Genomic DNA, 27,300 nt, shown 5'->3' with positions numbered 1-27,300 from the left:
AAAATATTTCCCTTCCATGGTGGTGCTTTTGTCAGTTCAAGACTGACATCCAATCATAACCTGGAAATTGAGACCTCATTAGCACTTCTCTAAATTGCTGTGTTGGGGTATATCTCTTTTGAGCATAGGTACATGCTTATTGGTGTGACTGGAGTGGTTTCTGTGTGCCACTGACTGGTTCATCAATGGATTCATCTCTCCATATCTATACACAAGACCACAGATACTGTTCTACTGCCATTGCTGCTTCACGAAGGAACATTTGCCCTACTGTTTACACTTTACTGCATGAATTGCATCTCAAAAGTTATTTGCATTTTAATCCTGAACCTTTTCAAGGAAGATGTAAGCTTCCTTCACTATAATGAGTGTAAAAGACTTCAACTTGTTTGTCATGGGATAAGGTTTTAAAAATGCCCCCATTCTTTTTTTTTTTTTTTTTTTTTTTGTCTCAGAATTCTTTATTCTTTTCTTGCTTAAATAAAAAAAACCCAAAAAACCTATTCACAATCATGAGATATTCCTAACATATCTAGAGCTAGGCTGGGACAGGAAGCTGCAGGACTGGAAAGAAAGTGCAGCTGGGGACTCTTCTTAGGGTAATAAGGCAAAATAACCTTGATATCAGACAGCCAAGGAGCAGAAAATGAACTACGGTTCCTTGTATGAGAAGAAAAGCTTGTATGAGAAAGAGTAGTCAGGCTGAGAGAGTCATGCAAGCCATGTCAGAGACAAGATGCTTGTTGTAGCCTCTCCTTTGCAGGCAGTTTGTGCTTTTCCCCTGTGGACTTGTTAGCTCACCTCTGCCTTGAGCTTCCTCCACTGTTGGCCATCTTGTTGCTGTGTCGGGCATAAAACAGTTCCATTGTGTGCTCTGCAGCAAAAGGTAGCTCCTGTTCAGAGGGAATTACCGCTTAGAGGAGAAAAAGGCAGAGGGATGCCCTGTTGTGTCAGCCAGCAGGTCAGCATTGCAGCCGGGCATGCAGCTCAGGTCGCAGCTCCCCCCGGCGCTGCCTTCACGGGCCAACAGGGTCACTGATAAAACCAATTTGGAAAATTAAGCTGTTAAATATAAATGTGATTTGGCTTTAACAGCAGTGGAAGGCTGGGAAACAGGTCGTGTCCAAGAGGGCTCTGTACAGCTATGTTTGAAAATAAATTGTTTCTCTGGAACAGAAATGATGGGAGATTGTGACTATTGAAGAAAACCCCATCAAATCTACCAAAAATATTACAGCAAAATCCTGCATAAACATATACAAAGCTTGTTGGCTTGTCTTTTCATGCAGACTGTGTTTTATGCAAATAAAACTGAAAAAAAAATGAAAGCAAATCACCTCAGAGAGAATGAGCAACTAATGCACATTGAATATAAAAATCCATATGAGTTCTTTTATTTTTCAGAAGCTAGCAAAGGTCATTGAATCCTTTGAAGATTAATTCTCTTTTTAAAAATCCCAATTCCCCCAGATGCAATCAAATTGTTTCTTCCAATGACCACAGATACAATCTCAGAGCCAAATGCTGTATTGTGCATCTGTCAGAGCTGCAAATCACTGTCCTAGTATTCTGTTTCTGAAGAACGGATGCAACCTTGTGGCGTGTTCTTGTTTGTTGTCTGCACTCACTGCTTGTGTTTAATAGTGTTGGCTCCTTCCCTGTTATCTTTGCTAAGAATACCTTTGAGTGAATTGCACAGCTTACCAGTGGGAGTCTCAACTCAATTTCTGAGCCAAATGTACCTTTTTCAAGTCTGGGTGGAAACTAGAGCACACTTTTTGTTACTCCTCCAAATAAACCAGTGTAAATCCTACTCCTTTTTCCCTGCTGTTTCATTTGGCTGCAGGTTTCTTTGTATTGCAGATGGAGTCCAGGTGCCAGGTAGCAATGCAAATGTCCCTCTGTTCACCTGTCTTCCTTCCCTGACTAGCCAAATTGACCTGCACTATTTTATGTAACTTGGAGGAATGGTGATTGCAAGGAGAGAGCATATCTGAGGGTTAAAAGCTCCCTAAATCATGTGTTTTTCTCTTTCTGCTGTCTTCCCTCCCCTTTGAGTACACTGATTTTGCAAGCTTTTCTGCATAGCCGTAATGCTGATTGCATTTGAGACTCCTCTGTGATCACATAAGGGCAGGAGCCAGTGTTTTAAGAAAGACAACAAATATTGTTTGAGTCATGAGAGCTGGGGCATGGTGTTGTCTTAAATCTCTTCCCAGTGAAATCGATACAAATTTCCATATGGACAGAGATAAGCCACTGCTAAGAGCTTTGTGGGGTGTACAAGATACTGGACTATTCATCTTATTCCATCCAGCATTGCCTTTTATGGAGTAAGAAAATTCTGGTCCTAGTTTGGCCTTGATAATGCTAAACTTCTACAGTTAGTCTTTGCCTGGTTCAATGACAAGAAAGGATTCCTGTGGAGCAAAATCAAAGGCTGTAAGAATGGAAAGGTCTATATGTCAAAAACCCCCACCATCCACTCAAAAGCAGTTGAAGCTACGATCTCCTTCAGCAGGTGTTCTCCAAGGGAGAGCCACTTCTCTGTTAAATGCTGCATCTCTTATTTTATTCTGAATATATCCAGCTTCAGCTATCTCAGCCTCAGTTTGAGGCACTGTAGAAAGGCTTGGCCTATATATTAGTCTCTCAAGTTCAGCCCACTAAGATGAAAAGACCTGAACATGTCAGTCACTTTGAAATATTAGGTCAATTTATATAGTCAGAAATGTAACAATAAAAAGAGGGAGCACTTGCTCACGTTTTTCTTCTTGCTGAATTTTATTTCTACTTGATTGTGACTTTTAAAAATAATTCCCTCACCCCTGTAAATTTTATTCATTCTGTGCCCTTAACCGAGTTCTCTAGTTTTTTCTCACTCTAAGACAGCAGGCTGATTATGTGACCTACATATTTGACATAGCATCAATGAAGAAATAATGAATTGAGACTTTCTTTAGTGATAAAGCCCATTTTTTAGGATGGACAATTGGAATGTGTTGGCTCTGATTGCTACATCAGGTGATAGCAGGTGCTTTGTCATCTCTAACTTTTATTTTCAGTAACATTCTCTTCTACCTTATGGGATCATTTGTCTTATGTTGGTAAATTCCCATCTGCACTCAAAATGACTTTTCAGTGCTGTATCGATGGATGGATATAGTCAGCCTCTGTCCCTTTAGTCTTCATCTGTGTCAGTTCCCTCGTTCTTTTGTATCACAAATTACAAAAGGGGTCTGTTTCCAAAAACACTTCTGTTGTCATTTTTATGCATGTCAATTTATCAATATTTTTTGCTTCTAGAGTGATGTTGTATTTGTAGAGAGACAAAATGCCATTTAAAGAACTTCAAGAAATAAAATATTAGTTAAAAAAAAAAAAAAAGGATGCAAAATCAGTTTGATTTCCCTGAAAGTCAGAAATCCGTATTTTAAATTTTATTAATTAAAATTATATAGCATTTTTGGGTCTTTTTTCAGGTATGAAAGCAATCCTAACAATCTTCTTGGGTACTTTTGGTCCTCCAGTCCAAATCCATATAGCTGCCTACAGTATAGTATAGTTTTTAATGATGCTGAGCTTCTGTGAGAAGACTGAACCAGTGATTACATTTGTCCTTTCATTCCTTTTCAGGAATGAAGTATCCATAGGAGTATTCAGCAGGAAACAATCCTTGTGCACTCAAATAACAGTGCAAGGCTGCAAGAGCTGGAGGAATTCTGGCACAGCTCTCGGGATTGCTCATGATTACATGGCTGTCCATCATGGAGACTGAGTGATCCCTGCTTGATGGTGAGGTTGTTTCTGTCCTGCTAAATTTTACTTATGTAACCTCTTCCAAAATAGCTTTCACCTTAAAGGCACTACATAGCCAGACTGAAAAAAAGAGGGCAATATGGTAAAAGAAAAATATACCACCTATATTCTCACTGGTAAGGCACAGTAGTTTCACTTTCGGTCTCAAGCATGTGCCACAGGCAAATGCCACTCCTGTGTATCACAGGCAGATTTCCTTTTAGTTCAGTTTTATCTCTTTTGGGAAAGTTTGCTTTTCTTTAGCCTTTTAAATGTCATGTTTTAACAGTATTACCGTAGACAGCTCTACTAGTTGCGGAAATTTTAAGTCTGTGTGTGTATGTACTTCTTATCTCCGTGTCACAACTCCAGATTCTAGATTCCAGGCTAATTTCAGCCACTGTCAGGACTAATTCCCTAAAAGGTTTTCAAGTGCTTTGTCTTTTCTAAATTAAGTATCCTCCGTGAACTCTGCTCCCCAAACACCATCCATTTCCATCCTACTCCTGTTTGCAAGGGTCTAACTCATGCTACCATTCCTATTCACCAAACCTTGTAACATAATAAACTTTGGAATTATTTTTTCTAATAATTTGATGGTAAACTACAGAAAAAGTAATTTTTCCCCGCTGGTATCTGGTTACTAACTCTCTAGTAAATACTAAGTGCTGTGATATTAAGTGACTGTTCTTTAGGATGTTTAATTATCCCCAGAAAGGCCCCAAAGTGCTACTAATGGATCCTCTGGCTCATGACACACATTACTGTCAGCTTCCTTTGCTTCTGATTCTCATTCCAGCAACACCAAAAAATGGCACAGGTCCTGCAAACAGAGGAATTATTTTCAACATGATCTCTGCCTGCTTCTGTTTCAAAACACAACATTTTTGTAGTTTACTGATCTTGACACATTCTATATAGGTCTCTTTTGGGGCTTGCTTTGCAGTGCAGTGAAACTGCAGGTGCTTTCCATTCTTTTGTGTAGTGGGAAATCAGGTTAATGTGCCCATTCCCCTGTGGCTGTTTTAGGTAACTTGGCTATTCATCCCAGTCCTTACTTACGTTACTACCCTGCCCTCCTCTGCAGGGAAGAAACAAATCCCTGGCAGTAACAGGCTACTGATGAAGACTTTTCTCCTTGGAGTAGCCAAGTCCCTTGGGCAGTCGTATCCCTTAGCCTCATAGAAAAATACAGTGAAAAGTCTGAATTACGTGGCAGCAGAGCAGTCTCAAAAAGCCAGTCAGGACAAAAGCAGTCACAAACACCAAGTACCTTTTCTGAACAACCTTGGCAAAGATGGCCAGTTGTCTCAAAGCTGGTTTTTATTTCATTTTTACATCTGTATGGATTTTAATTGCTGTAGCTTGAAATTTATCTAGTCTGATTCCTGGTGACGTGATGTGTCTGGTGAAAAATGAGGATGACAGCTTTCCCAAGGAGCGGCCAGTGCTTCTGGCTAACTGCTCTGTTAAACGTCTTGGCTGCCAGATGTACTTCAGACCTGCACTGCTGCATTTCATAAGCCATGGAATACAGTTTGTAAGAGCAATCATCTTCCGAAATTGGTCATTACCAAAGTTAATGACCTGTTTATTAGAACATCAACCTTGGCTTTGCCTCATGCTGTTAATTAACAAATCTGTCATTAACTGCTGGTAGCCATGACTTTGTGCATGTGTGTGTTTATGGGGGAAGAGGATAGAAATCCTTCATTAGGCATATTTAAGGTGGTATCCCTGCATATCGGCAAGACCTTGTTCCTCTATGATTCTCAGAGAGCACACCATTCACATGTTGTCCATGAATTTATCTAATCCCTTTAGGGACCTGCTTTGTTTACTGTTTTAATCAAATTCTGCATCAGTTTCTGCAGGTGCTCCCTGGTTCTCATATACGATATATTCTCAACAAATGACAGCTTTGCACTGGCTTTACCCCTGCCATAGCTGTGATTTGTGACCACTGTGCATTTGGAAATGCACCCAGAGGGGCAAAGGCTTAGCCTCAGAGCAAAGGAATTGTTTATTATCAAAACTTCTCCCTGCAATAAAATCGTTTGTTATGCAAGAGGTACCCATAACTAATTAGATATTTGTTATTTTCAAGAAGAATGAAATCTATAATTGTGAGGTCTGGCATAACATCTGTCTCCTTAGAGAGGGTTTTGAAAACCATAATTCAGGTGAGAATTACAGGTTTTATCCACCTTTGTTGAGATAAATGTATTTTGCCACTCCTCTTAGCATCTAGTGCTAATTACACTATCATAAAATGCCCTGGATTAATGAGGTTTCAAAACACACACATCCATTTTGGCCCCTTCCTTGGTTCTGCCATGAGCTGTTCCTCCCCTCTACAGGTGAGTCTGTTTGTATGACTGTGCAGGTGGAGACCCCAGCCTAGAGTGTCCTTGGAGTTACAGCCGGTGTGAACAAATTTGAGAAGAAAGCCCATCAAAGAAGTTTGCAGACCAGGGGCAGCCCTGTGTGAGGTGACTGAATTGGTGTCACAATGGTTTTGCCAACAGGAAGGTCTTCCTATCCCAGCTCATATCTATTAATTTCTTTATCTGTCTTGGCATCCATCGCACTTGGCACCGACCCAATTCATCTCACTAACCCACCATGAAAGTAGCTATATTTTCCATTCTTACTTTTACTAAGCAGCATTGACTTGAGGAGGGTCTAGCAAACATCCTGTCTGGGTGGAGACAACAAAGCAAGTGTGGGTGAGTACATGGCATGGGAAGGACAAAAAGAGGTGCAGGGACCTGGTGATGGTGAAGCACCCAGGCAGCCTGAGCCAGCCTGTTGCACAGCTCTCTATAACAATAAACTCTCAGACAAAATAACTAACTCAGAAAAAATAGCTTCTTGGGCAGATACCCCATTTTCAATCTGATGAGAATCTGTTTAGCAGGACTACTTTTGGATCTGAGCTATTTTTTTGTATGAGCTAAGGCAGTTTGGTATCCAAAACTCTCTCAAATCACCTGAAAATTAAATCCTCTGAGTACAATTAAAAATTTCTATCTTAGAGCTTTATTGGCTAAAGGTGTAGATAACCTTTTCAAGGTCACAAAGAAAGGCAGGAGTTAAACCTTCCCCAGTGCCACTCTGAGCAGGGTGTCCTGCCACCCTGGCACAAGATAAAGGGAGATGACACTGAGGTTACCATACAGGTTGTTGCTGTTTTCAGGCTCTGCAAGGATTGTCAGTACCCAAAGCATAATGTATTCTACAGAGAATAGCTGAGCAGTCCTTTTCCTTCACTGGTCATTTTACTTGGTGCACTGGATTAGCCAGGAGTTAAACTGTTTGCAAATAGCAGCTCCCTCACACTGCAGACTCTCCTTTTCTTCTTTTTATTTCCTGGGAATTTTGCCATTTTAAAATAATCTGTCTATATTTCATCAGTGGACAAAGGAGAGAGAGGAGCAATGGACTGATGAGACCAGGGTGTTTCATACATCATGGACAGATACAAAGCAAAATAAAATGTAAATTTTAAGAGTCATTCAGACGAAACCTCAATCCCTGAGCTCACTCAGCTGGCAAAAGACAAACCCTTTGCTTTCCATCAACTCATAGTTCACACCTGGAAAAACAAAATAAATAGGGTCTTTCAGAATAGGTGCTTCAAAGCTATTTTTACTTTTGAAATGTATCACTGAAAACAACACCTTCTAAATAAAATAAAAAGAATAAAACAAATGTTACCCTATTCACCAAGTTTTCAAGGAAGGAATGTAACAAAAGACTCCAATCTTGAAAGGTGTCTTGGTTTAACCTCAGACAGCAAATAGGTGCAATGCAGCTGGTTGTTCACTCCCCCACCAGAGGGACTGGGGAGAGAATCAGGAGAGTAAAACTCTGGAAACTTGTGGGTTGAGATAATGATAGCTTAATAGGCAAAGCAAAACACACACACACACACACACACACACACACACAAACACACACACACACACAAAGCAAAAGGAGGAATTATTTCACAGCTTCCCATGGGCAGGCAGATGTTCAGCCATCCCCAGGAGAGCAGGGCCCCATCACACATAACAGTGACTTGGGAAGACAAACACCATCACTCCAAATGTCCCTCATTTCCTTCTTCTTCCCCCCTCCTTATATACTGAGTTGGGTTCAGCTGTCCCAGCTGTGTCTCCTCCCAATTTCCCATGCACCCCAAGACTTCTTGCCAGCTTCTTGTCTGTACAAAAAGCAGAAAAAGCCTTGACATTGTGCAAACACTGCTCAGCAATAACAAAACCATCTCCATATTATCTACACTGTTTTCAGCACAAACACAAATCACAGCCCCATACTAGCCACTGTGAAGAAAATTAATTCTACCCCTGTCAAAACCAGCAGGGACAGCAAGTCCAGTTTTAGGGTGAAAATATGTAAATCTGATTTTTTTGGTGACTTTGGTTGGCAGGTGTCTCAGGGAGTCTGAACTCAGAAGTTCTTTGTAGGCTCCAGACTGCTCTACCACCTAAACAGAGCCCTGGTCCCTTTGGAGATCTAGTGTGATGCCTTGTGTATATACATAAATTAAAAAAGCCATCAAAACAACTTGAAACTTTGACTGGACACTAGAGGCCTCATATAAATGTCAAATAAGTAAATGATTCTCCCATTTGTGGCAAAAATCCTACCCTTTAAATTCAGTGTTTGATGTGCTAATTATAATCAGGCTGCTTACTGAATGCATTTAGAGCAGGAACAGGGACAGAATGGAACTGGAAACATCATGTTTTCAGTAAATAATTTCTTTAAAACAGCAGTCTCCTTACCAGCTAAAAATGCTCTCGAGTGTATCTGGCATTGTCAACAAACCCTGTGTCTTTTTGCTTGATTGATCATGGAGATTAAAGAAGTGGTTATTTCTCTGATAAATGAGATATCATATATATTCATCTATTACAGAACTCCTGTAGACAATTAATCACTGCCATCAGCTCACTACAGCTTTTAAGGGTATGTGTGAATACTCTAAGTAAACAGAACGAGAACTCCAGGTGGAAGGTTAATAGTACTTTTAAAATCAAAGTGACATTGTAGAATAGGTCAGCCACTGCCTTTGTGGATTTGGTGCTTGCCCCACAGGATCTCTCATGAGACAGCATTCCCAGTAATGACAGGGCAAGGTCGCACCTATTGTGAAGCAGAGCAGTTGTGCTGAAATCTGGGGAACCTTCCCTGATGGAGATGCAAAGCTCTGTGGGTACTGCCAGCTGAGAAAAAGCCCTGCCTTGTCATCGAGAAGTGTGACACAAGGCTAAAAGCAAAACACAAAATGTGTCAAACACACACAGCATCCCATGGGCAAGCTGCCTCTGGACCTTGGCAGTCAACAGTAGGTGTGATCATTTTATGCCTCCCTTCATTCTTCCTAGCAGTGGGTAAGAGTGGACCTGCTCAACAGTGATGATAAATGTTCACTTTAGGAGAGGTGATTGTCATTCTACCAGTTTGTCCGGTGTCTGCATTGTTTTCTATCAAAGGCTTGTCTTTAAAAGCAGCAGCATAAGATCAACTCTCTCTTGCTGAGCTGTTGAGAAAGATTATAAGGAAATTTTTTATTTCTGCCAGCAGTGGCCACGTCAGATAGCATGAAATCTCTCACCTGTATGTGCACAGCTCCTTGGGAAGTCACGGACCTCACACCTTGCTAACTGATGCTGTTCATCTTGATATATTACCTCCTACTGAATCTCTTTCTTTCAAAGCCTTTGGGAAAAAGTGCAGATAAATGGTGAAAGATTTGTTTTCTTTACCCACACTGTTCACTCACTGGTTTGTACAAATACCTGTGGGGTGTCTTGAGTCAGGTTGGGCTATGTTCATGCAGAAAAAAAGTCTTGGAGGGACCAGTAGAAATGACCAAATATGCTTCCTAAAGGATTTTTTTCATAATGAACTTCGAGGCTCTTGCTTGCAGGGTCTGTTCAAGATGTGGTAATAATAACTGCAACAGAAAAAGAAGTTTCAACATGAAACAGTCAGGAGAACATTCTAGGAGAATAATTTTCAAAAAGAAAGACTTGTTTTGCGTGCTTCTCCAGATTTCTGAGTAGGATTAGCACTGTGTTTGTGCATAGAAAGGCTTTCTGGAGGGTAACAGTTTTGTACGGAACATTTACTTTTAGCAATGTATTTCTGAGTTGTAACAAATTTGAAAACCATCTTCTTCTGAAATTAGGGTATTCTAGTTTTTGATTTAGAATTGTCGCAGCAGAAGGAATAAAAGGAATAAAAGCTTGGGAGAATAAAAAGCAAGGACTACCCTCAGTCTTTTCAACAAAGACTGTTGAAATAGATGAGTTTAAACATATGCATAATAAGTGGTTGAAGAGGGCAAAAGGTTATGGAAACAAGAAGATGGTGACAGTGGGACAAATGGGACATTTGAGACAAGTTCTCCTTTGAATTACAAGAGGAGTTTTGCTTATAGTTTTCTCTGTCAATTGTAATAATCCTTCCACTAGTGAAACAGGGAAGAGTTCTGGCAGGGACTTCAGGTTGGAGCTACTTCTCAGGAGAGCTCAGAAAAAGCAATTCAGGCCTTGATCAAATGAAAGATCTCAGCTCATCTTTAAATTGACATTAATGAGTGATCACATCTTCAAACAAGAACAGTTTGCTCAAGTTTGCCCTTCAAGACAGTCTTAAAGTGCCAAATGTCCTTTCTTTAACCTTGCTAAAAATTCAGACATGTTTGCAAAGGGAGCCCATTCACAGAGCAGAGAGAAATCATGAGAGAACAAAGATTTTGGCTCCACTGCAGCTGAAGCCAGAGAAGCAATGCAAGAGCTACAAGGAAGAAGAAACAATGCAGGCAGCTCTGCCAGCCAATGATGTACCAAAAGCCCCAAAGACTTGGATTTGTTTGAAAGCTGTTGAGGGATATAAACCCATACACTTAAAAGGAGTTGCCTTTTGAACAAAAAACCAAAAACAAGCCTGCCCTGTCAAAGGAAGGAATAAAAGCAACTTGATGTATTCTGACAATGAAATTAGAAAGCAGGCACATATAAAAGCCAATGAGCAAACTGTGCAAGTCAAGCAATGTGATGTGCCCTGTATTCTTTTAATAGTTTATTACTTAGAAGATTACATGATACTGACACTGCTGCTTGAAAAGTCTCCTACTGTTTAACAGTACTCTGCAATAAAATGCTGTAATCTGTTAATGCACCATACTGTCACTATAACCCAGAGTTTGTAGGGGAATTCTTCCCTTCCTTTCAGTATATCTGTTGTTTTGCTTAAAGAAAGAGAAGAAAGTGTGACTTCTCTCCACCCTCTTTTTGCTGATTACATGCCCCAGCCCTGATTGCTGCTCCCTGAGAGCTTTCTTCTGCCTGGGTTTTCCTCACAGTTAGCCTTTCCTGGTGTTGCTCAGAGACTGCAGAGGGAATGGCAAGAATACACAGAAAATTGAAGCAGAAGCAGCAACGCAGCAGTAGGTGGAGGGAAATTGCCATTTCCCACATTCAGGGAAAGAGGTTCTGCCACAGCAGAGGGCAAAGGGCCCTCAGGCATAGGAAAAGGCTCTTGTGCATGGGATTAAGGCTCCAGTTGAAGGGTGCTGAAGGGGGAATGATGTTGCTTCAAACAAGTCTGGAAAGATCACCCCTTGGCAGCATTTGGGGTTGGCACTAAGGGATAGGGAATAGCTCCAGCAAAATATTAACTCACCAGGCAGACAGAAAAGGCCAGATCTTAGAAATGTTATCAAGTAAATGTCCAAGATATGGATGTGGCTTTGGCTGGAGAGAAGGCCACATTAAGAAACAAGAATGAAATGAAGATAAAGAATTTGGTGGGTTTTACTAAGTATCTGGATGCAGAACGGAATGGAAACATGGAGCAGAGTTCTTATTTTTTCATCATAACAATGTAAGCAATCCCTGAGAGTGCATTTCTTTAATATTTTTCTCCTTCAATAGTTAGAGCAGTAGCTGCTGGAATTAATTATGATTAATTTAATTATAGGTATAAACCAGGTCCTTTTCAAAGTGAATTATAGTTTCCTTCAATAATATGTGGTGGTTAAGCGCTGGTAATTAAGGGTTTGAACGCGGGCTTGACAGTGCATTTTCCTATAATTGAAATTCCACTGCAAACCCCATAGTGTTTGCAATCCAGCACACAGCAATGAGCTTTCTCTGGGCTTTTTTTTTGGTAGTATTATATATATATGAAGGACTGCCTTTATGAACCTACTGCTGAATGTATAAGCTCTCTAATAATTCATTTAACATGTTTATCTCTGTAGTTCAGTCTTAATAGGAAAGATAGGGAGATGATGATGCTGTGAGTTTGAAATTCCAGTGTCAGTTCCATTACTGTGGGGAGAGGATTTGCATTGAGCCTGAAGTCTCTAACTCTGACCCTCCAAGGGGAAATAGCTTTTTGAAGACTACTGGGAGAACATTCCTCAGGGAAACCCAGTTATTTCACAGAAGATACATTTGTGGACTGTGCACCTCTAAAAGCTCATGTGCCAATAACACATTCTGCACAAAGCACAAACCCGCCTCAGCGCATGCTTCCCAGGAATACCTGTCCTTCTTGGACTGGCTGCAGGCATGCCCAGCCAAACTGGGTGGGTTTCTGTGGCTTTTTAATCCTATGTGAAAATGAGGAGGTTGAACAGCTGTTTAAGGAGCCATTAGTTTGTTCAGCTTGAAGTTACCTAAAATTTTCAAGTGTCTCCTCTTGTAGATTTAAGGGCAACCCTCCATTCAGGTTCTGTTCACAGTAAAATTCGTCACAGGGGGCAACAAGGAGAAAAAGGCAGTTTCTGGAGTTGTGACAAGAGGTGGGTGTTAGTGGAAGCTCAATGCCTAGCAGGGGATTTCTCAGGTCTCTCCTGCTTCCATGCAACAGCTCCATAATCCACAAAACTAGGGGAGGTTTGCACACCACACTCTATTGACTTTGTACTGGGCCAAGCAATCTGTTGTGTAAAAATATGCATCTGTTCCCTCTCGTGGGATAAAATGACACCACTGGAAGTGTGTGAAGAAGAACCAGGGATTCAGTTCAGATGATCACAAAGGTGGTGTCAATTAGGTATGAACTCAAAGGTGCAGGATCATGGGGGAGGCAGCAAATGCCAATTCCTTCTCAAGTCTTCTCCGGGCTTTCCCCTCAGCCACAGAGGGAGGAAAAGTTTTCACATTGAATTTGTGGTATTTTGTCAGGTTGTCACAACCTTAACATTATTTAAATGTAATTTTTTAGTCTATGAATTTGAATTATCCATGGATTTGATTCATTACCAACACATGCCTAGTAGCCAGTTTCTAAATTATGTTGCTGCTGACTTGAATTATTATAAATAAGACTGTGCCAAATGTCAATTGATTATTCAGGAGTAATCAATAGAGAGAGAGAAAAGACAGCTTTTGTTGACTAACAGCAAATGATTTTTATTCCGTAGTCCTGGAATTTAGAGTAGAGGTGGTAAGCCAGGCTGCATGCCAGACCCCCAGCAAACAGATGTAAAAGAAAAGGGAGGCTGGTCTCCTTACAAGTAGACCCAGCAAGGCTGCAGTGGGGCCACAAGCATAAATGTCCCTGAGAAAGGTTTGCAACTGGTGAATCTCTAGATTTAGTCACAGACTCTTTCTTAGACTAGTTTTTGGTGCTTTTTGTTTGTTTTTTTTTTTTTTTTTTTTTCCAAAACAAGAGAGCTCCTTCTGAATCCTCTCTCTGCAGCACTGTCTTTCTGATGCTGGTGTGGCAAGTTGGCAGTGATCAGCTGCTAGGTACTCACCTGGACACTCACTCCCCTCCCCAAAAGGATGGGGGAGTGGGGAAATGAAGTGAAAAATAGGCTCATGGGTCAAGATAAAGAGAGAAAGATCACTTACAGTTAGCATCACTGACAAAACAGTCTTGACCTGGGAAAGTTTATGTTTTCCCAGAGGTGGCATCACCTTGGCTGAAGAGCTCAGGGAAAAAGGGCAAGGAAAAGTACCTAAGCATAACTGAAAGCAAAGTTTTGCTGCCAGAATTTGTTCTTCTTTGCAAAAGATTTTCCCCTTGCTCACAGACAGGAGGCCATCACCTCAAAACCTGTCTGTCCTTTTGTTACCCTTCTCAGCATGAAAATCTGAATCCAAAGGGGAAAACAAATATATATGTATTTTGTGTGATTGGAAGGAAGGGTGCATTAGTTGTGTCCTTTTATATTTGCATAGAGTTGCCAAAGGGAATGTGTGCCACAGGTCATAAGTCATGTGTCTGGGTGGAGAGTTGTGTTTGCCAGTGCTTGGAACAAAGACAGAACTTTTATAGTCGGGGACTGAGGTCTTGGAGCAGATTTTCTTCTGCTCCTGGGGCTACATGGGTTTGCCTCCAAGAGTGAAGGTATTTAAACTGCAAAATCAAAAGTCACCTGAGAAATTAATCAGAACTCGCAGAGAGCCTTGAGGTAATAGCCAAAACCAGGGCAGATGAAGTTCTTTTGTTGAAAGAGCTGTCCTGTGCTCAATAGGTCTCACTGGTCATGCAGCATTGATGGAAAAGCACAGCAACCCTGTCACAGAGATATATCCAGCCCCTATGTCTACATACAACCAAATGTCCAGGCTTATTTCTAAAAAGCAAATTAAATATAGCAATTAAGTTCATCCCTTGTGTAATGTCATGAATGTTATTACAATCACAGAGGAAAAACCTGTTTATTGCTATGACAGATCTGCTCTCTTATCAGCTCTCACACCGTCATGGTGCTTACTGATTTCTGAAAGACTTTTAGAGTCCTACAACTGCAGGGTTCCCTGCAGAGGAATGAAGCACTCAAAATAAGCAAATAAACAGGAGACATGTTTCTAGATACTGTAGTTGCAAAGGGAAGCTTTAAAAATATGAGCACAAAGGGCAAATTTTAGAGAATCCTTGAGAATTCTTTAACAGAGATGCTATTCAGCCAGGGTAGGTTTTTTAAATTTGTTTGGAGTTGTTTTTTTTTATTTTTGTTTGTTGGGTTTGGTATTTTGTTGTTTTGCTTGGTTGGTTTGTTGTTTTGGGGTTATATTTAAGTAAAAAAGCCCCGACATGAGAAAATGTTAGAGGTTTTTAGCTACTTAGCTGGGAAACATGAAAATCATGGTCTGAAAAAGCATTGCTAGGTCTGAGATTTTTGACACTTGTCTCAAATGATACCATAGTCATTGTCAAAAAGTAAGCTTCGTGATTTTAAATGTGGGGCTGGTTTGGAGTTTTAGGCCTTGGTGAGCTCTGGGTTCCCAGGTGCTTTGATGTTGGTAAGGGCTATAAAATCACCTCCATCAATGTCAAAGGTCTTGGGGTAATTAGGTCTAGTGAGCTCCACCTGTGAAATGCAGAGTTTGTTCACACAAGCAGAGAGTGGGAACTCAGGAAAAGGCTGTGAGGACCTATGAAAAAAGAATATCGCATTGGTGCTTTGGCTGGAAAGGAATAACCTGGATGTTCCACTTTGAAGTGAAACAGGTATGTGCTTCTTGTGGGTATCTACCAGTTGCTGGCTACATTAAGAAAGGAATTAGACCTTCTTTGTTGCTATAGGTTAGCAGGAAAAACTGTGTTTCACTGTGTTTGGTGTGAAATGGGGCAGCAGCAGCTGCCACAGTAGCCTGTCTTGCCCTTGCTTCAGCCTTCAGTGGGGCATTGAGTGTGGCTCTGCAAATAAGTCTGGAGCTGTGCTGTAGCACCACGGGAGCTGCCCATGGCATGTGAGATATGGGGAATTGCTTAATTGGGGTGGATGTGAAGAGACTGCAGAGGTTTTGGAGAGTTATTTTCTCCTGTACCCACAATCCCTGCGCAGGCCAGGTGTGGAGCTGTATACCTCCCTGTGCCCTGAGTTCCACCTTTATCCAGGAGGGCTATCTGGGTAGACCCCTCCTCTTTTTTGGCAACATCCATGGGTTACTGTAGCTTTTGGCTTTACCCCAAAGTGAGCACAAAAAACTGCTCCAGCATCCCAAGCAAACCTGCAGCATATGGCAAGGCTGGACTGAAACCTCATCAGAAAAATACTGTTTTCTTTGTGCTGGTCCAGACTGGGCCACTCTAAGTATGCTGCTTTTATGGCCAAGTCCTCATATTTGACATCTTGTAAAGAATGTACCTGGCAAAAAAAGTTAAGAAGTGCTTTTGAACAAGGTGAGGGTGCTTCGATTTTGTGCTGCTGGTGCTGATTTAAGCACAGATTGAAGATGTGGAAAAAGCTCCTTGTAATATTAAAATAAAGATACAGACTGGGATATTTAGTAGGGAAAATTTTTGCAGATGGTGATGAGGAGAATTGCAGCCAAACCATTACAGAGAGCTGCAGGTTTCCTCCAGGCTACCAGCACATGCAAGCATCAGTATTTCAGCTGCTAAAATATATTGCTGTTAATTCTTCTTTTTTATGAAATTTAAACTGAGTGGGAAAGAATGATGTTCCTGTATCTATGTGATCAAACAACTCCCTCTTATCTGGGCTACCTCTACACCCAGAGTACTTATGGAACAGGTGACTAGGTTGTGCTTTCAAACTGACTGCCAGCAAGTCTTTTGTGCTAGACATCCAAACACCAATGAAGTGACAAAATGTTCCAGACGTGTCGCAATTAAGCGCACATGTGCTACAAAGGCTGCTAATATCAGAGCAGTTCAATCTGTGAAATATGTTGGCATGTGAATGCTTAGCATCTTTCTGAGAGACTCATTTCTATAATGCTGTGTGTTTTACCAAAAAGTTTTCATGCACTGGAAAGTTTTTTTGAAAAAAAAACAAGAATTAATTCCTTGGCTTGAAATATAGTGGAATAACTCAAGAGAACTAGGCTTTTAAAAGTGACATAAATCAATGGGAGCCCTAACTTGGGATTTTCTGCAAGCAAGAAACAATCAATGTACTTGGAAGGGTTGTTTTCAAAAAGCACCTTCAAATTCTTGGAACAGCATCCATGACAAAACTAGTCGTTTTTTTAAATTTTCTTTTCTTTATACCACACTTTCACTGAAGGTGATGTGGGTGTTTCCAGGAGGACTATCTGCTTATTATTGTGTTTTGTGGGTTAAGAAGGGTGGTTTTGAAGCAGAAAATGCTTATCAAACTAACCGTGGCTTTCAGGAGAAAAACTGTAGTGAATTGTTTTGTGCTTACCAGTCCTGCAGTGTAAGGCATGGTTTCATTTCACACGAATTGCTGCCTGGGAATATGCTACTGGAGGCTTCTGCAACCAGAGTGCAAGGACTCCCTGGTCCTAGGTGCCCCACCAGCAGCAATGCAAGTTTGCACTTCTGCAGCAGAGTCTAGACAGAGCACCAGGTGGCTTGGGGCAAAACCTCCCCAAATGGCTGCTGAACATTAACTGGCCTTTGTGATGCCAGGTAATTCTGTTCCCCAAGCTATGCAGCTGACACTGGCTGTTGCTGCTTAGAAGTAGGCTGGGTTGAGTGACCTGAGAATATTTGCCCCAAAAAGGTGCAGGGTGGGCACCTCTCTTGCATGTGTCATGTAAGGAATGTTGGGGAATACAGTGACTTCATTGAGTGGCTTATAGAAGGAAGCACTTTGAACTGTGTCTGGATACAATTTGGCAACTTGAACCTCTTCTTGCATCTTGATGGCTGCTTAAAGAAGTCTGCAGTGATTGAGGCCCCCAAAAACACCCACTTCTGTGGGAAGTCTCACAGGGTGGCTCCAAATAGTTATTCTGTGCCTGCTGTTCTTTCTAATCACAGGATGACAATTTTTATCCTGAGTTGTGCTTTTATCCTTCGAGGCATTTTGATGTTGCAATAGGGAGCATTGTGTGTAAGCAAGGCTGGTAAAACCCCGGTTTTTGTGTTTATTAACAGAGAGGGAAATGCTTTTCCAAGAAACTGAAGCTCTCCAATTCCAGGATGCTTTTCCCCTCTTACCCTGGTTTGTAAGTGCAGGGAGCACTGGCAGAATAAGCACACATTCTCTGCTTTGAGCAGCACAGGCAAATCCTATATGGATGAGAGAAAATTAAATCTGTGCTGTCATGGCTGGACAGTAAGAACAGCACATGCAGCACATCATCCCTCCTGTGCTGCCTGATGAAGTCTTTGTGCAGTCATTACTGGTACCAGGGAGCTGGGCTGCTCAGCATTGCTGCAATTTGTAAATGGCTTCATTTAGATGTCACCAATGAACTAATTTATGGGAGCTGTAATTAGTGATGATGGGACTGCAGGTGGAAAACAGTAAGTGGTGACATTACTTAGTGACTTCATGAGGGATTTTGAATGTCCAGCAGTTGGCTGCTGCACATAAGGAAAGAATGACATCAAATGAGGGAAAACAAAACAGCAACAAAAAAAAAAAAAAAAAAAAAAAAAAAAGGCAAGCAACAACAAAACACACAAATGGAATACATCTGGGAAGATGGATGGAAAATTAAAATCACCTGAGTGATGAATAACCTGATTTTAGTTGGTTACTTTCCAAGCAGAGGTACAATGCAGCCCTATACATCCTGTCACAAAGTACTGAATCAAATAACTTCCTAGTGGTGCTATGATTGTTATTCCCTTGAGGATGCTGGTTAATCTCTGGAAAGTGGACTCTGTGGGTAGGTGTGTGCTCTAATCTAAAGCACTGCAGTGTAAATGGCCTGTCCTGAGCACCCCTAATAAAAGAAGTTCTGTGTCTGAAGCAGGGAACACAGATTAGCCTGGCTTTAAAAGCAGGGCTTAAAATGATTGTTTGCTCCACCAGCAGATGCCTACCCTCCCTGCAACTCTGCAACTCTATACCTGCAACTCTGAGTGCTGTGTTTCCTTGCTGTATGATATTCCCTAGGAGTGTACAGGAAAATGCTCAACTATGGTGAAAAATGGGAGGGAGAAAGTTCACTATTGTGCTACCTGATCCTCGCTGGAGGACGTATTCAAAGGAATGTAATTACTTGTATGTGGGTGCCAGGTTAGATCCCTGCAGAGATATCGTATTGTGGTTGTTGTGCCATTCCTGTTAGAAACTGTTGGATCTAGTCCTTGCTTGTGCTGCAGCACAATGAGAGGGAAAGAAACCCCAAAAGCAAAGGGAAAAAATAGACCAGAATTGCAGCCACTGTCTGCCAGTGGGGAGCTTTTTCAGCTTTCTACAGTTGTGTAAAATGTGTTTCTGCCTGTGACTTGAGGCTCCTGATCCCCCCATATACAAATATGTAAGAAATAGTTCTGTGTAGTAAGATAAGCAAGTTGTGAGGACATGAGAGGGCAACTGCCCAAAGGCAGCATTCTGGGTTGCTGCTGTGACTTGTCTCCTTATGCCTGCTGCAAGAGAAATGTGGTGAGTACCAATTCTGTGCACACAGGAACAGTGAGAAGAGGTAGTCTATAAAAAGTGATTCTGCAGTTGCTGTTTTTTTTTTTTTTTTTTGTTGTTTTTTTTTTTTTTTTTTTTTTTTTTGTTTTTTTTTTGTTTTTTTTTTTTTTTCCCTGTGTTCTCTTGTGCTAGTGGACTTCTAATGAACTCTTGCAATATCCACAGTGTAGGAAGGCATATGAGAGTGAACAAATGAACACTAATAACGTACTAATAACGTGCTCTCTGCACTTGGTGAAATAAAAGGAGTGCTTGAAGCAGAGTAAGACAAGTACCTTGAGGGGGTTTGAGGCAGAGGTAGTTTTTCACATGAAGACCACCCACCATGAAATATCCATCTCGAGCAACAGTTGGCCACTTTCATTAGCTGCTTTCTCTGGGTGAAAAGAGGGAATTGCAACACAAGTCTGATGGGAAACTCACATGGGTCAGGCCAGATGGAGGGAGAGAACCAAGCACAAAAAGTGTTCTTTATCTGGGAGAATGCAAAAGTTTTACTTTCTGGAGGTGCTTTCTCCTCTTTGGGCCTGCGCTGTTTGGCATTGTTAGTGACTTTTGCTTTGCCAGCTGGAGCCAACAGGTCTCCAGTGTTTACTCCATTCCACACCCCACTGGCAGGGTGATTGATCTGTGGGCAGGGCTGCTTGACACTGTTCTTCTGGCACCAAGGGGATGAAAAAGCAAAATGCACACCTTGAGGTACTTTCATTGTGACTCCAAAGCTTGAGAAGCACATCTGTAGCCTCCCACCTGCTGAGCTTGGCTGGAAGAAGGTGATTTCTAAGTTGGCTCTGTAGTCTCAAGCATAATAATTTCTCCCTTTCTTGTGTGCTAAATCAGCTTTTTTTTTTTTCTTTTGCCATAATGCTCCATTCCCTGGACTTGTGATTGATACTGAAATTGCTTTTCTGTTCAATTAAAGAACTACCTTTTAAGTAAAAATGGTAAAAAGGAAGAAATGAAATAACTGTATCAGTCTTTTCTTGTTAATTAGGGGAAGTTTCTGAGCTACCACTAATGTTTAAAATGCTGTGAATAGAGGAAACTCTATTTCAGCATATCTTTTGCCCTAATTGCAGATGGAAAATAATTGAATATTTTTCAATTAAATATTGAAATACAACTTTCTGATTCTTTAAATAAAATTTCATACTTAGTTTTCCTACTAAGAAGTAGTAGAAAGACGTATGAAATGTCACATTTTTGATGAGTTAAAAATTAAATCAACATTCATCTCAAATGCTACTCTACCACAAAAACGAAACCAAGAAAGCACATTTTGCTTCATATTTTCCTGAGCAAAAGTATTTTTACTTGTGTTTTGTAGAAATAATTAAATAATTGTAACAGAATTCCTTAATGAGTTGTTCTGTTAGTGCCTTTGATTCAAGGATGAACATGGGGCTTTTAACACAGTGAAATTACCCAAAGTGGGAAAACCAGACTTAACAAGGAGTTGATACCATTTAATCAGGTGCTGACTAATAACAAGTCAGTATTTATGCAGCCTGGGCAGTCTGAGAGCTGCAAATTCTTCAAAATGAAACTGGATGTGGGGTAGCCACAAAATGGAGCAAAGCAGGATATGCTGACCAAAGGAGCCATGCTGATATCTCAGACCCCTTGTCCTCAGAGGAAAGGGAGCAGTGCTGGTGGTTTGCAACCTGGGATTGCCATGCCTGTGTCCTGTCAGAGTGAGAGAGAGCCGAGCACAGGCGTAATCAGTTTAGTATTCTCCTTGGGTTGTTATAAACAAAATCAATATGTACTAATGACTGCAGCAATAAATTTCATCATGCTTCATGTGGTAACATTCTGCACTTTCCCAGTTGTTGGGTTGACAGAGAGCAATAGAGTTTACCCTTTTAAAGTTGTAAATTACTGTAAAAATGCTAAGCCTCATGATAAAATACATTCATGGATGATTTTAAGCTTAGGAAATACTGTAATACTTTCACTAAGCATACTATTAATATAAATAAATAGTATTTATTGCTTGGTTTCCTAGCTGCAGCTGGGTGAAGAAACATGGCATGCATGTTTATCATGCCACTTGTGGTTTCATAATGTTTATCTAAAATTGATTCTCAAAGAAGCTATCTGAGAAGCTTATTTTTCCACATGTTTGTCCAAAGAAAAATCTTCCCTTAACAGATTTCTAGCAAGTAAAATCTTATTTTTTTAAAGTGCTGTTTAGTTTAGGAGATGCTTTTCTATTTAGATATTTCTTCCTGCATGCATTTTTTATTTTTTTCTTTCTGGCAAATAAGCACTTGGAAGTTGGATTAAATATTTCAGCCCCAAATGAAATATTGCAGACTTTTTGCTCATATTATATTCCAAGCTTCAACACTCAATCCTTTCCTCTGAATACAAATAGAGCACTAAAATTACAGGAGTGTTCCACAATGCAGAAATACAGATTTACTTTTGTCTACATGTCTGCTACCATATCTTTTTCTCTTTTAAAATTTGGAGCTTGTAGGGCGATGGAAAATCCAGGAGCTTTGAATTATACACTGATTATTAAAATCAGTCCACATGAGAAATCCTGAGTATCAATCTTGGATAGCCCTCAACTACTTTGCAGTCACCTCCACAAACTCCACTGAACTGTGCACTCTGGCCTTTGAAAGTGACTTTTAAGCCACAGGTCTTGATAACACTTTCAGAAAGGATCTAGACGAAGCACAGGAGAAACAAAAGATAACGCTTCTTTTCATTATTTAAGTTAAATGTCATTATCTGGTTGCACTTGTATATCCAGGTAGGACTCTGAGGTGTGTGGTGCTATCTGCACCATCCTCAGGGGCAGATCCATCTGAGTGAACCCTTGCAACGGGCTCAGCTTCTGCATTAGTTTACAAAGTTTTCCTGAAACTCATCCACTGTACTCCTAACACAACTCAGAGGGAATTGTCTGTGTGTGAATAATCTGAATAATCCAGGCTTCCCATCCCTAAGGGCAAATGACATCTACTCCCCAAGTCTGCTTCTCCACAATGATTTCTTTTTGATCTGGAAATAAAGCAAGCTGCCAGAAGCCACAGTCTGAGTGTGTGTTATAGTTGAGAATAAATCAAACCTGCCATAGTATTGGCAAAGATCAAGCCTGCCCTGCTGACTTAAATTCTGTGCAGTATGGTTGCACAGCATTTGGTCAAAGAAAGCAATAACAAGTGCAGATTAATTCTTTGGCAGTTGCACCTCTGTGCAGGAGGGGAGAAGTCCGGACTTGCTGCTGTGCTTCACAGCCAGCTGTTGCTAGAGTTTGGCTCCACAAAGCCAGACCTGCGCTACCCAAATGCAGTGGGTTTGCTGTAGTAGAGGGATCCTTTCTGCATTTCCTCACAATACCTGGTAAGAGGAAATATCAGTCTGCAACTGCACTGCCAGTGTCCCACACTGAGAGGACCTCAACAGTGCTCAGCAGTGAACCTTTTGGATTTTAATCTCTCCATCCTGGAGAAGAGCAGTCATGAGGTTGCAGCAGAGCCGAGCCAGCAGCATCGCATGTAAGGGGCTACTCAGTGCACACGCTGCAGACAGCTGAGGGCTGACATCTGTGTTAAAATACATTGCTTTGAGCTTTTTCAAGTTAAGCTCACTGGTATATACAGAAGACCAAGCATTTAGACACAAAAATATCTATTTCGTCTTAGGTGTGCTGGCTATGAAATAACTTGGCTGATATACCATGCTCCAGTATCCCAGAAGAGTGGCAGTTTGTCAGTACCACCCATCTTGCCCCCCTCCTCCTCCTTATTTCTTTTGGGTGCTCTACACAGTGTACAGCTTGAGAGATGCTGCTATCCCTGATCTATTTCCAGTACTACCTAGTGGCATTCTAGGAAGGCTGTGGGGTTTTCCACGTAAGTTCATTGCTTTATTAGACAGAGGTAGCAGATAGCAGAAGTGCATTCTCCAGGATGATCTCAGTATTTTCTATGTGCCCACTTTTCTTTTGTAAAAGTAACAATTATTGCAGTTGAAAGAACTACATATCTGTGCAGAGAGAAAACATGTTGAAAGCACTGCTGTCCTGAAACATTACAGTGGCCCTGCACCATACACTTAATGACAAATCCCTCCAGTGCTGCAGCTTCTGAGATTGGGAATTTACAGGCAGAAAGGGTGCAATGGATGCAAATGTGTAAACATGAGGTTTGCACAAATCCAGGCTCTGCTCTGAGCCTTTCCCCTTGTCTGGGGCTGCACTGCAGTGAGGTGCCTTTCTTCTTTGGATTGGTCAGGGGTACTGGGGCAGAAAGGTGTTGGAGTGTCCTTGCTATAGCTTGCCCTGCCATCCCTTTCTGGGGACATGAGCTTGGCCTCAAAGAAGGGAGGCAAGTGAGCAGCAGGTGTGTAGCTGCCTTCTGCTTAGAGGGCAAAGGCTGCTTCTTCCCAAAATAGGTTCCCTGGCTCCATCACTGTACTCCTGAGCCCCTCTTGGCAAATGCCATAAGGTGCCATTAATGATAGGTGAATCTTCTTTGAGGTAGGGCTGGAGGTCTATCATGTCTCTTTTGGGGGGATGGAGGCATCCTTGGTGCTGTGATTTACACTGCACATGTGCTGACATCTCAGTACTGCCCTTGAGCTGAGCTTTGCTGTTCCACATGCAAATGCTCTCACACAGCAAGATGGTGCCTTTTCACAGCCCTGTAGGCAAGCTGCCCATTTTCCATGCGAGCTGAGGCTCAGGCATATGCAGGGAGTCAAATATTGCCCAGTGTGCTGGCAGAGAAGCACCCCTTGCCAGGGCACAGCGGCTGTCTGGGTCAGGCTGCCGCACTCAGGCTGCTTGGGCAGGGCATGAGGCTCCTCACCTTCTGCTGGTCTGTGGCTGAAGGATTTCCTAAACCACAGGTAGCATCACAGTCTTTCTTGACTTGAGAATGGTTTTTCTATTCATTAATTTCTCCAGTTCCCAGAAAGGTTTTGGCATTTATAGTATCCCACGGCTCAGCTGCACAGCTCAACCATACATCTTGTAAAAAAGTATCTCTTTTGGTCTGCTCTTGAGCTTAATGTTTTTTTTTATTTCATTTGATAACCTTGAGGTTTTGCATCAGAAAATTATGAGCAGTCATTCCCTATACTCTGCCATGCTGTTTGTGACTGTTATAGGCCTTTACCATATTATATTTTCTATGCTGGAGTCTTATTCTTTTTAAGACCCTCTCTGCATAAAAGCAATTTCATTCCCTTAACTCTTTTTGCTTCCCTTCTTTATACCTTATCCAGATCTACTGTAATTTTTTGGCAGGTGAGGTGGGTTCTACTTGCAGTGTTCAAGGCACCATGGATTTCTATGGGAATACCAGGATGTCTCCTGTTTCATTCTCTGGCACTGTCAAACTAGGAGGACTGTGGGATTAAATAAAATGGTGCTGCAGGGTGTTAATGAGCTGGCCCCAATCCCAGGCTGTTACTTTCAGTGTCCTCTGCTGCAAGGTGTGTTTTCTTGTATCAGAGTCCTGCTATTTTGGAATGCCCAGCCATGGGGCAGACCTGCCTGGGAGCTCAGCAGATTTCTTGGCACTGTGTTTTAGAATCAGCAAAAAACATTCCTCTACTTTTCACATGTAAAATTAGGAGGAGCTGTGATTTCCTGCTATACCAGGGGATTGAGTGGAGAAAAGACCTGGTGTAAGTGCATAAAACAGAAACATGATCTGTCCTGCCACTTTGGCTGTCCCTGCTGTCAGGGCCTGAGCGGTATTTCCCCAGGAGGCAGAGAGCAGCTTGAATCTTTGCTCTTGTCCCCTGCCTCCCAAACTCACCACCCTGCAGCTGCAGCAATTCAAAGGCAAATTGCCATCTTCCACCCTGCTTCTTCAGCTAAAAATGTCCTTTGCTGGTGCAGTGTCAGCCCTGCTATATTTCATGTTGAAAAGCTACATTGGGAAGGGACAGGATCAGACAGCACATTACATTTCTAGTTTGTCAACTGTCTCAAGGCTGTCTACAAAAATTAGTGTAATATCATAACTTGTCTGTATAGCATTACATCCCACAAAAGAATAAATTGCATTTGAGTTAGGACATAAAGCTGCTATCAATGTCTATGTTAATTTTCCATGGTTTATTAAGAAAATCATAACAATGCATGCTATTTATGCAGGATGTATTCAGAGATTTATCTCCCTAGTTGTGTATTGAATTAGAATGGTAACATTAGAGACATACAGTAAAAATGCTAATACATTAATCTATCTTAGAGCCAGGATTATATCACAAAAAGAATTAGTTCTGTGATCTCTTAATAGATCCATTTTCAGGGCTATCCTTCACCAGCTCATTGACAATCACAGTCACCTGGACAGATTTGTGTTTGTGTCACTTTTCTTCTTGTAATTCTCTTTGCTATAAACAATGGGACACTGGGAATTTGAATGCTTAACAGGGTCTGGGAAAATAGCTTGTTCTACAGCTTTAGTCCTTACTTTTGGGAGTTACTCAGCCAATAGTCCATGTTTTTTCCACATTTGTTGCAATAATGCTGATGGCGACATCATAGGGCATTGCAAAGGCCACATTCTCCTGCTATGGCTGTCATTCACTGAATACATATGATAGAACAAAAACTTTATTTTTTGAACAGAGGTTGGAGTACTTGGCCTCTCATATTTAAATAGTTACATTATCTGTGATCTCAATAAAGAAACTGAACTTTTTTTAAGGAATGATGTTTTGAAATTACATAGAGGGGAACTTATGCTGTGTTCCTTTTGGGCTGGTTGTAAGATAGGCTGCAATGTCAGCACTTTAAGGCTGCCTCTTGTCTGTTTTGTTGCTATAAAATCAGGAGATGGTTCCCACTGTGTTAGTCCTGATACAGTTTTGGTGTAGGGGGTAACATATTGGCAAAGTGCTTTGGAGTGTGCTCCATGAACCCTACTTCTGGGTTGAGGTTTCAGTTTTCACACCATAAGCTAGGACTGCAAGTGAAATTCATTTCTTTGATGAAAAACAGTGAGAGAAATCACCACGTGTTTTCCCCCTCCAGAGAATACACAGCATTCTCCAAAAATTAATCTGAGATCAGGGAAATCTCTACAGCTGCTTTTTGGTTACCATATGGGTAAAAAATTTTGTTTACTCTTCTTCCAAGACAAACTCAAATTGCTCATTTCCATCACTGAAGTACCAGTCCTCAGAAAATTGGCTTTTTTTTAGTACCGGCTGAACTCTGTGAAACTGGCCTTCTCCTTTGCTCTGCTCTGTCCCTGGGGAGACCTATGTGGGCTGAACTGAGAGCCAAAAAAATCTCCTAGGCTTTTCTGCATATATATTTAGAGCCTTTCCTGTAATCTTCTGGACACCTTAGCTGTCCTGAATATAAAGATGTTGAGGCAATGACTGTCCTTTGTAATGTTTACCCACTGCTGATAGCAGTAGTGCCCAGCTGCTGTCCACTGAACCCCCCATAGCAAAAATAATATGAATTTAAATGAGATTACTTCTTTCTCTGTTCTTCTTTTTTTTTTCCTCTTTACACAATGAAATGCTGCCAGTGTGAAAGGATCTGATAGAAGCAGGAGATGAACGGTTTGACTTTGAAGCTCTGTGGCATTTTTTTATTCTGTAATTTCAATGCAGTTTTGAATGTTTAAATTGAAAGAGAACTTAATTATTTGGTTAGACATCACTAGGATTTTTCTTTCTCTGTCTATTTTCCAAACAAATCCAATTAAACCAGACTAATCGCATGGAAATTTTTTTTGTAAGAAAATGTTATTGACCATCTTGTATATTCTGTCTTAAGTCACTTAATATTTCAGGCATTTTCACCCACAAAAAATTTGCTTTCAGTGAAATTCTATAGGAATGTGAAAAGTTAGTAATTAGTAAATATTATTGTGTGTCCTGGAAAGATTAGTACATGCCATAGATGTAAAGACAGTTGAAGCTCATCTTTTCTTTTAAGAAAGAAAATGACTTAAAAGTGTTAATCCTCATTTGATATTCTTGAGATGCAAATGTACACGTTAGGCAATTCATGTGTGGGTGGGCTGGCCCTGGCTGGATATCAGCTGCCAACAAAGCTGCTCTATCACTCCTCTTGTCAGCTGGACAGGGAAGAGAAGATATTTTGAAAGGCTCCTGGGTTGAGATAAGGTTGCGGAAGAGATTGCTCAGCA

General features: G+C 41.1%; 1 protein-coding gene across 1 annotated transcript in view; it reads left to right on the top strand.

Moving 5' to 3' along the window:
• Positions 1-27,300, top strand: part of CENPC (centromere protein C) — a 206,596-nt gene that overhangs the window by 103,919 nt on the left and 75,377 nt on the right. The window contains exon 19 of the mRNA XM_068187347.1: positions 3,637-3,935. Coding sequence (XP_068043448.1) covers positions 3,637-3,778 — 142 coding nt within the window. The 3' untranslated portion in view covers positions 3,779-3,935. The remainder of the gene's footprint in view (positions 1-3,636; positions 3,936-27,300) is intronic.

This window comes from Anomalospiza imberbis, chromosome 4, assembly GCF_031753505.1.
Source record: "Anomalospiza imberbis isolate Cuckoo-Finch-1a 21T00152 chromosome 4, ASM3175350v1, whole genome shotgun sequence".
Taxonomy (NCBI): domain Eukaryota; kingdom Metazoa; phylum Chordata; class Aves; order Passeriformes; family Viduidae; genus Anomalospiza; species Anomalospiza imberbis.
This window is presented reverse-complemented; position numbering and strand designations above follow the sequence as displayed.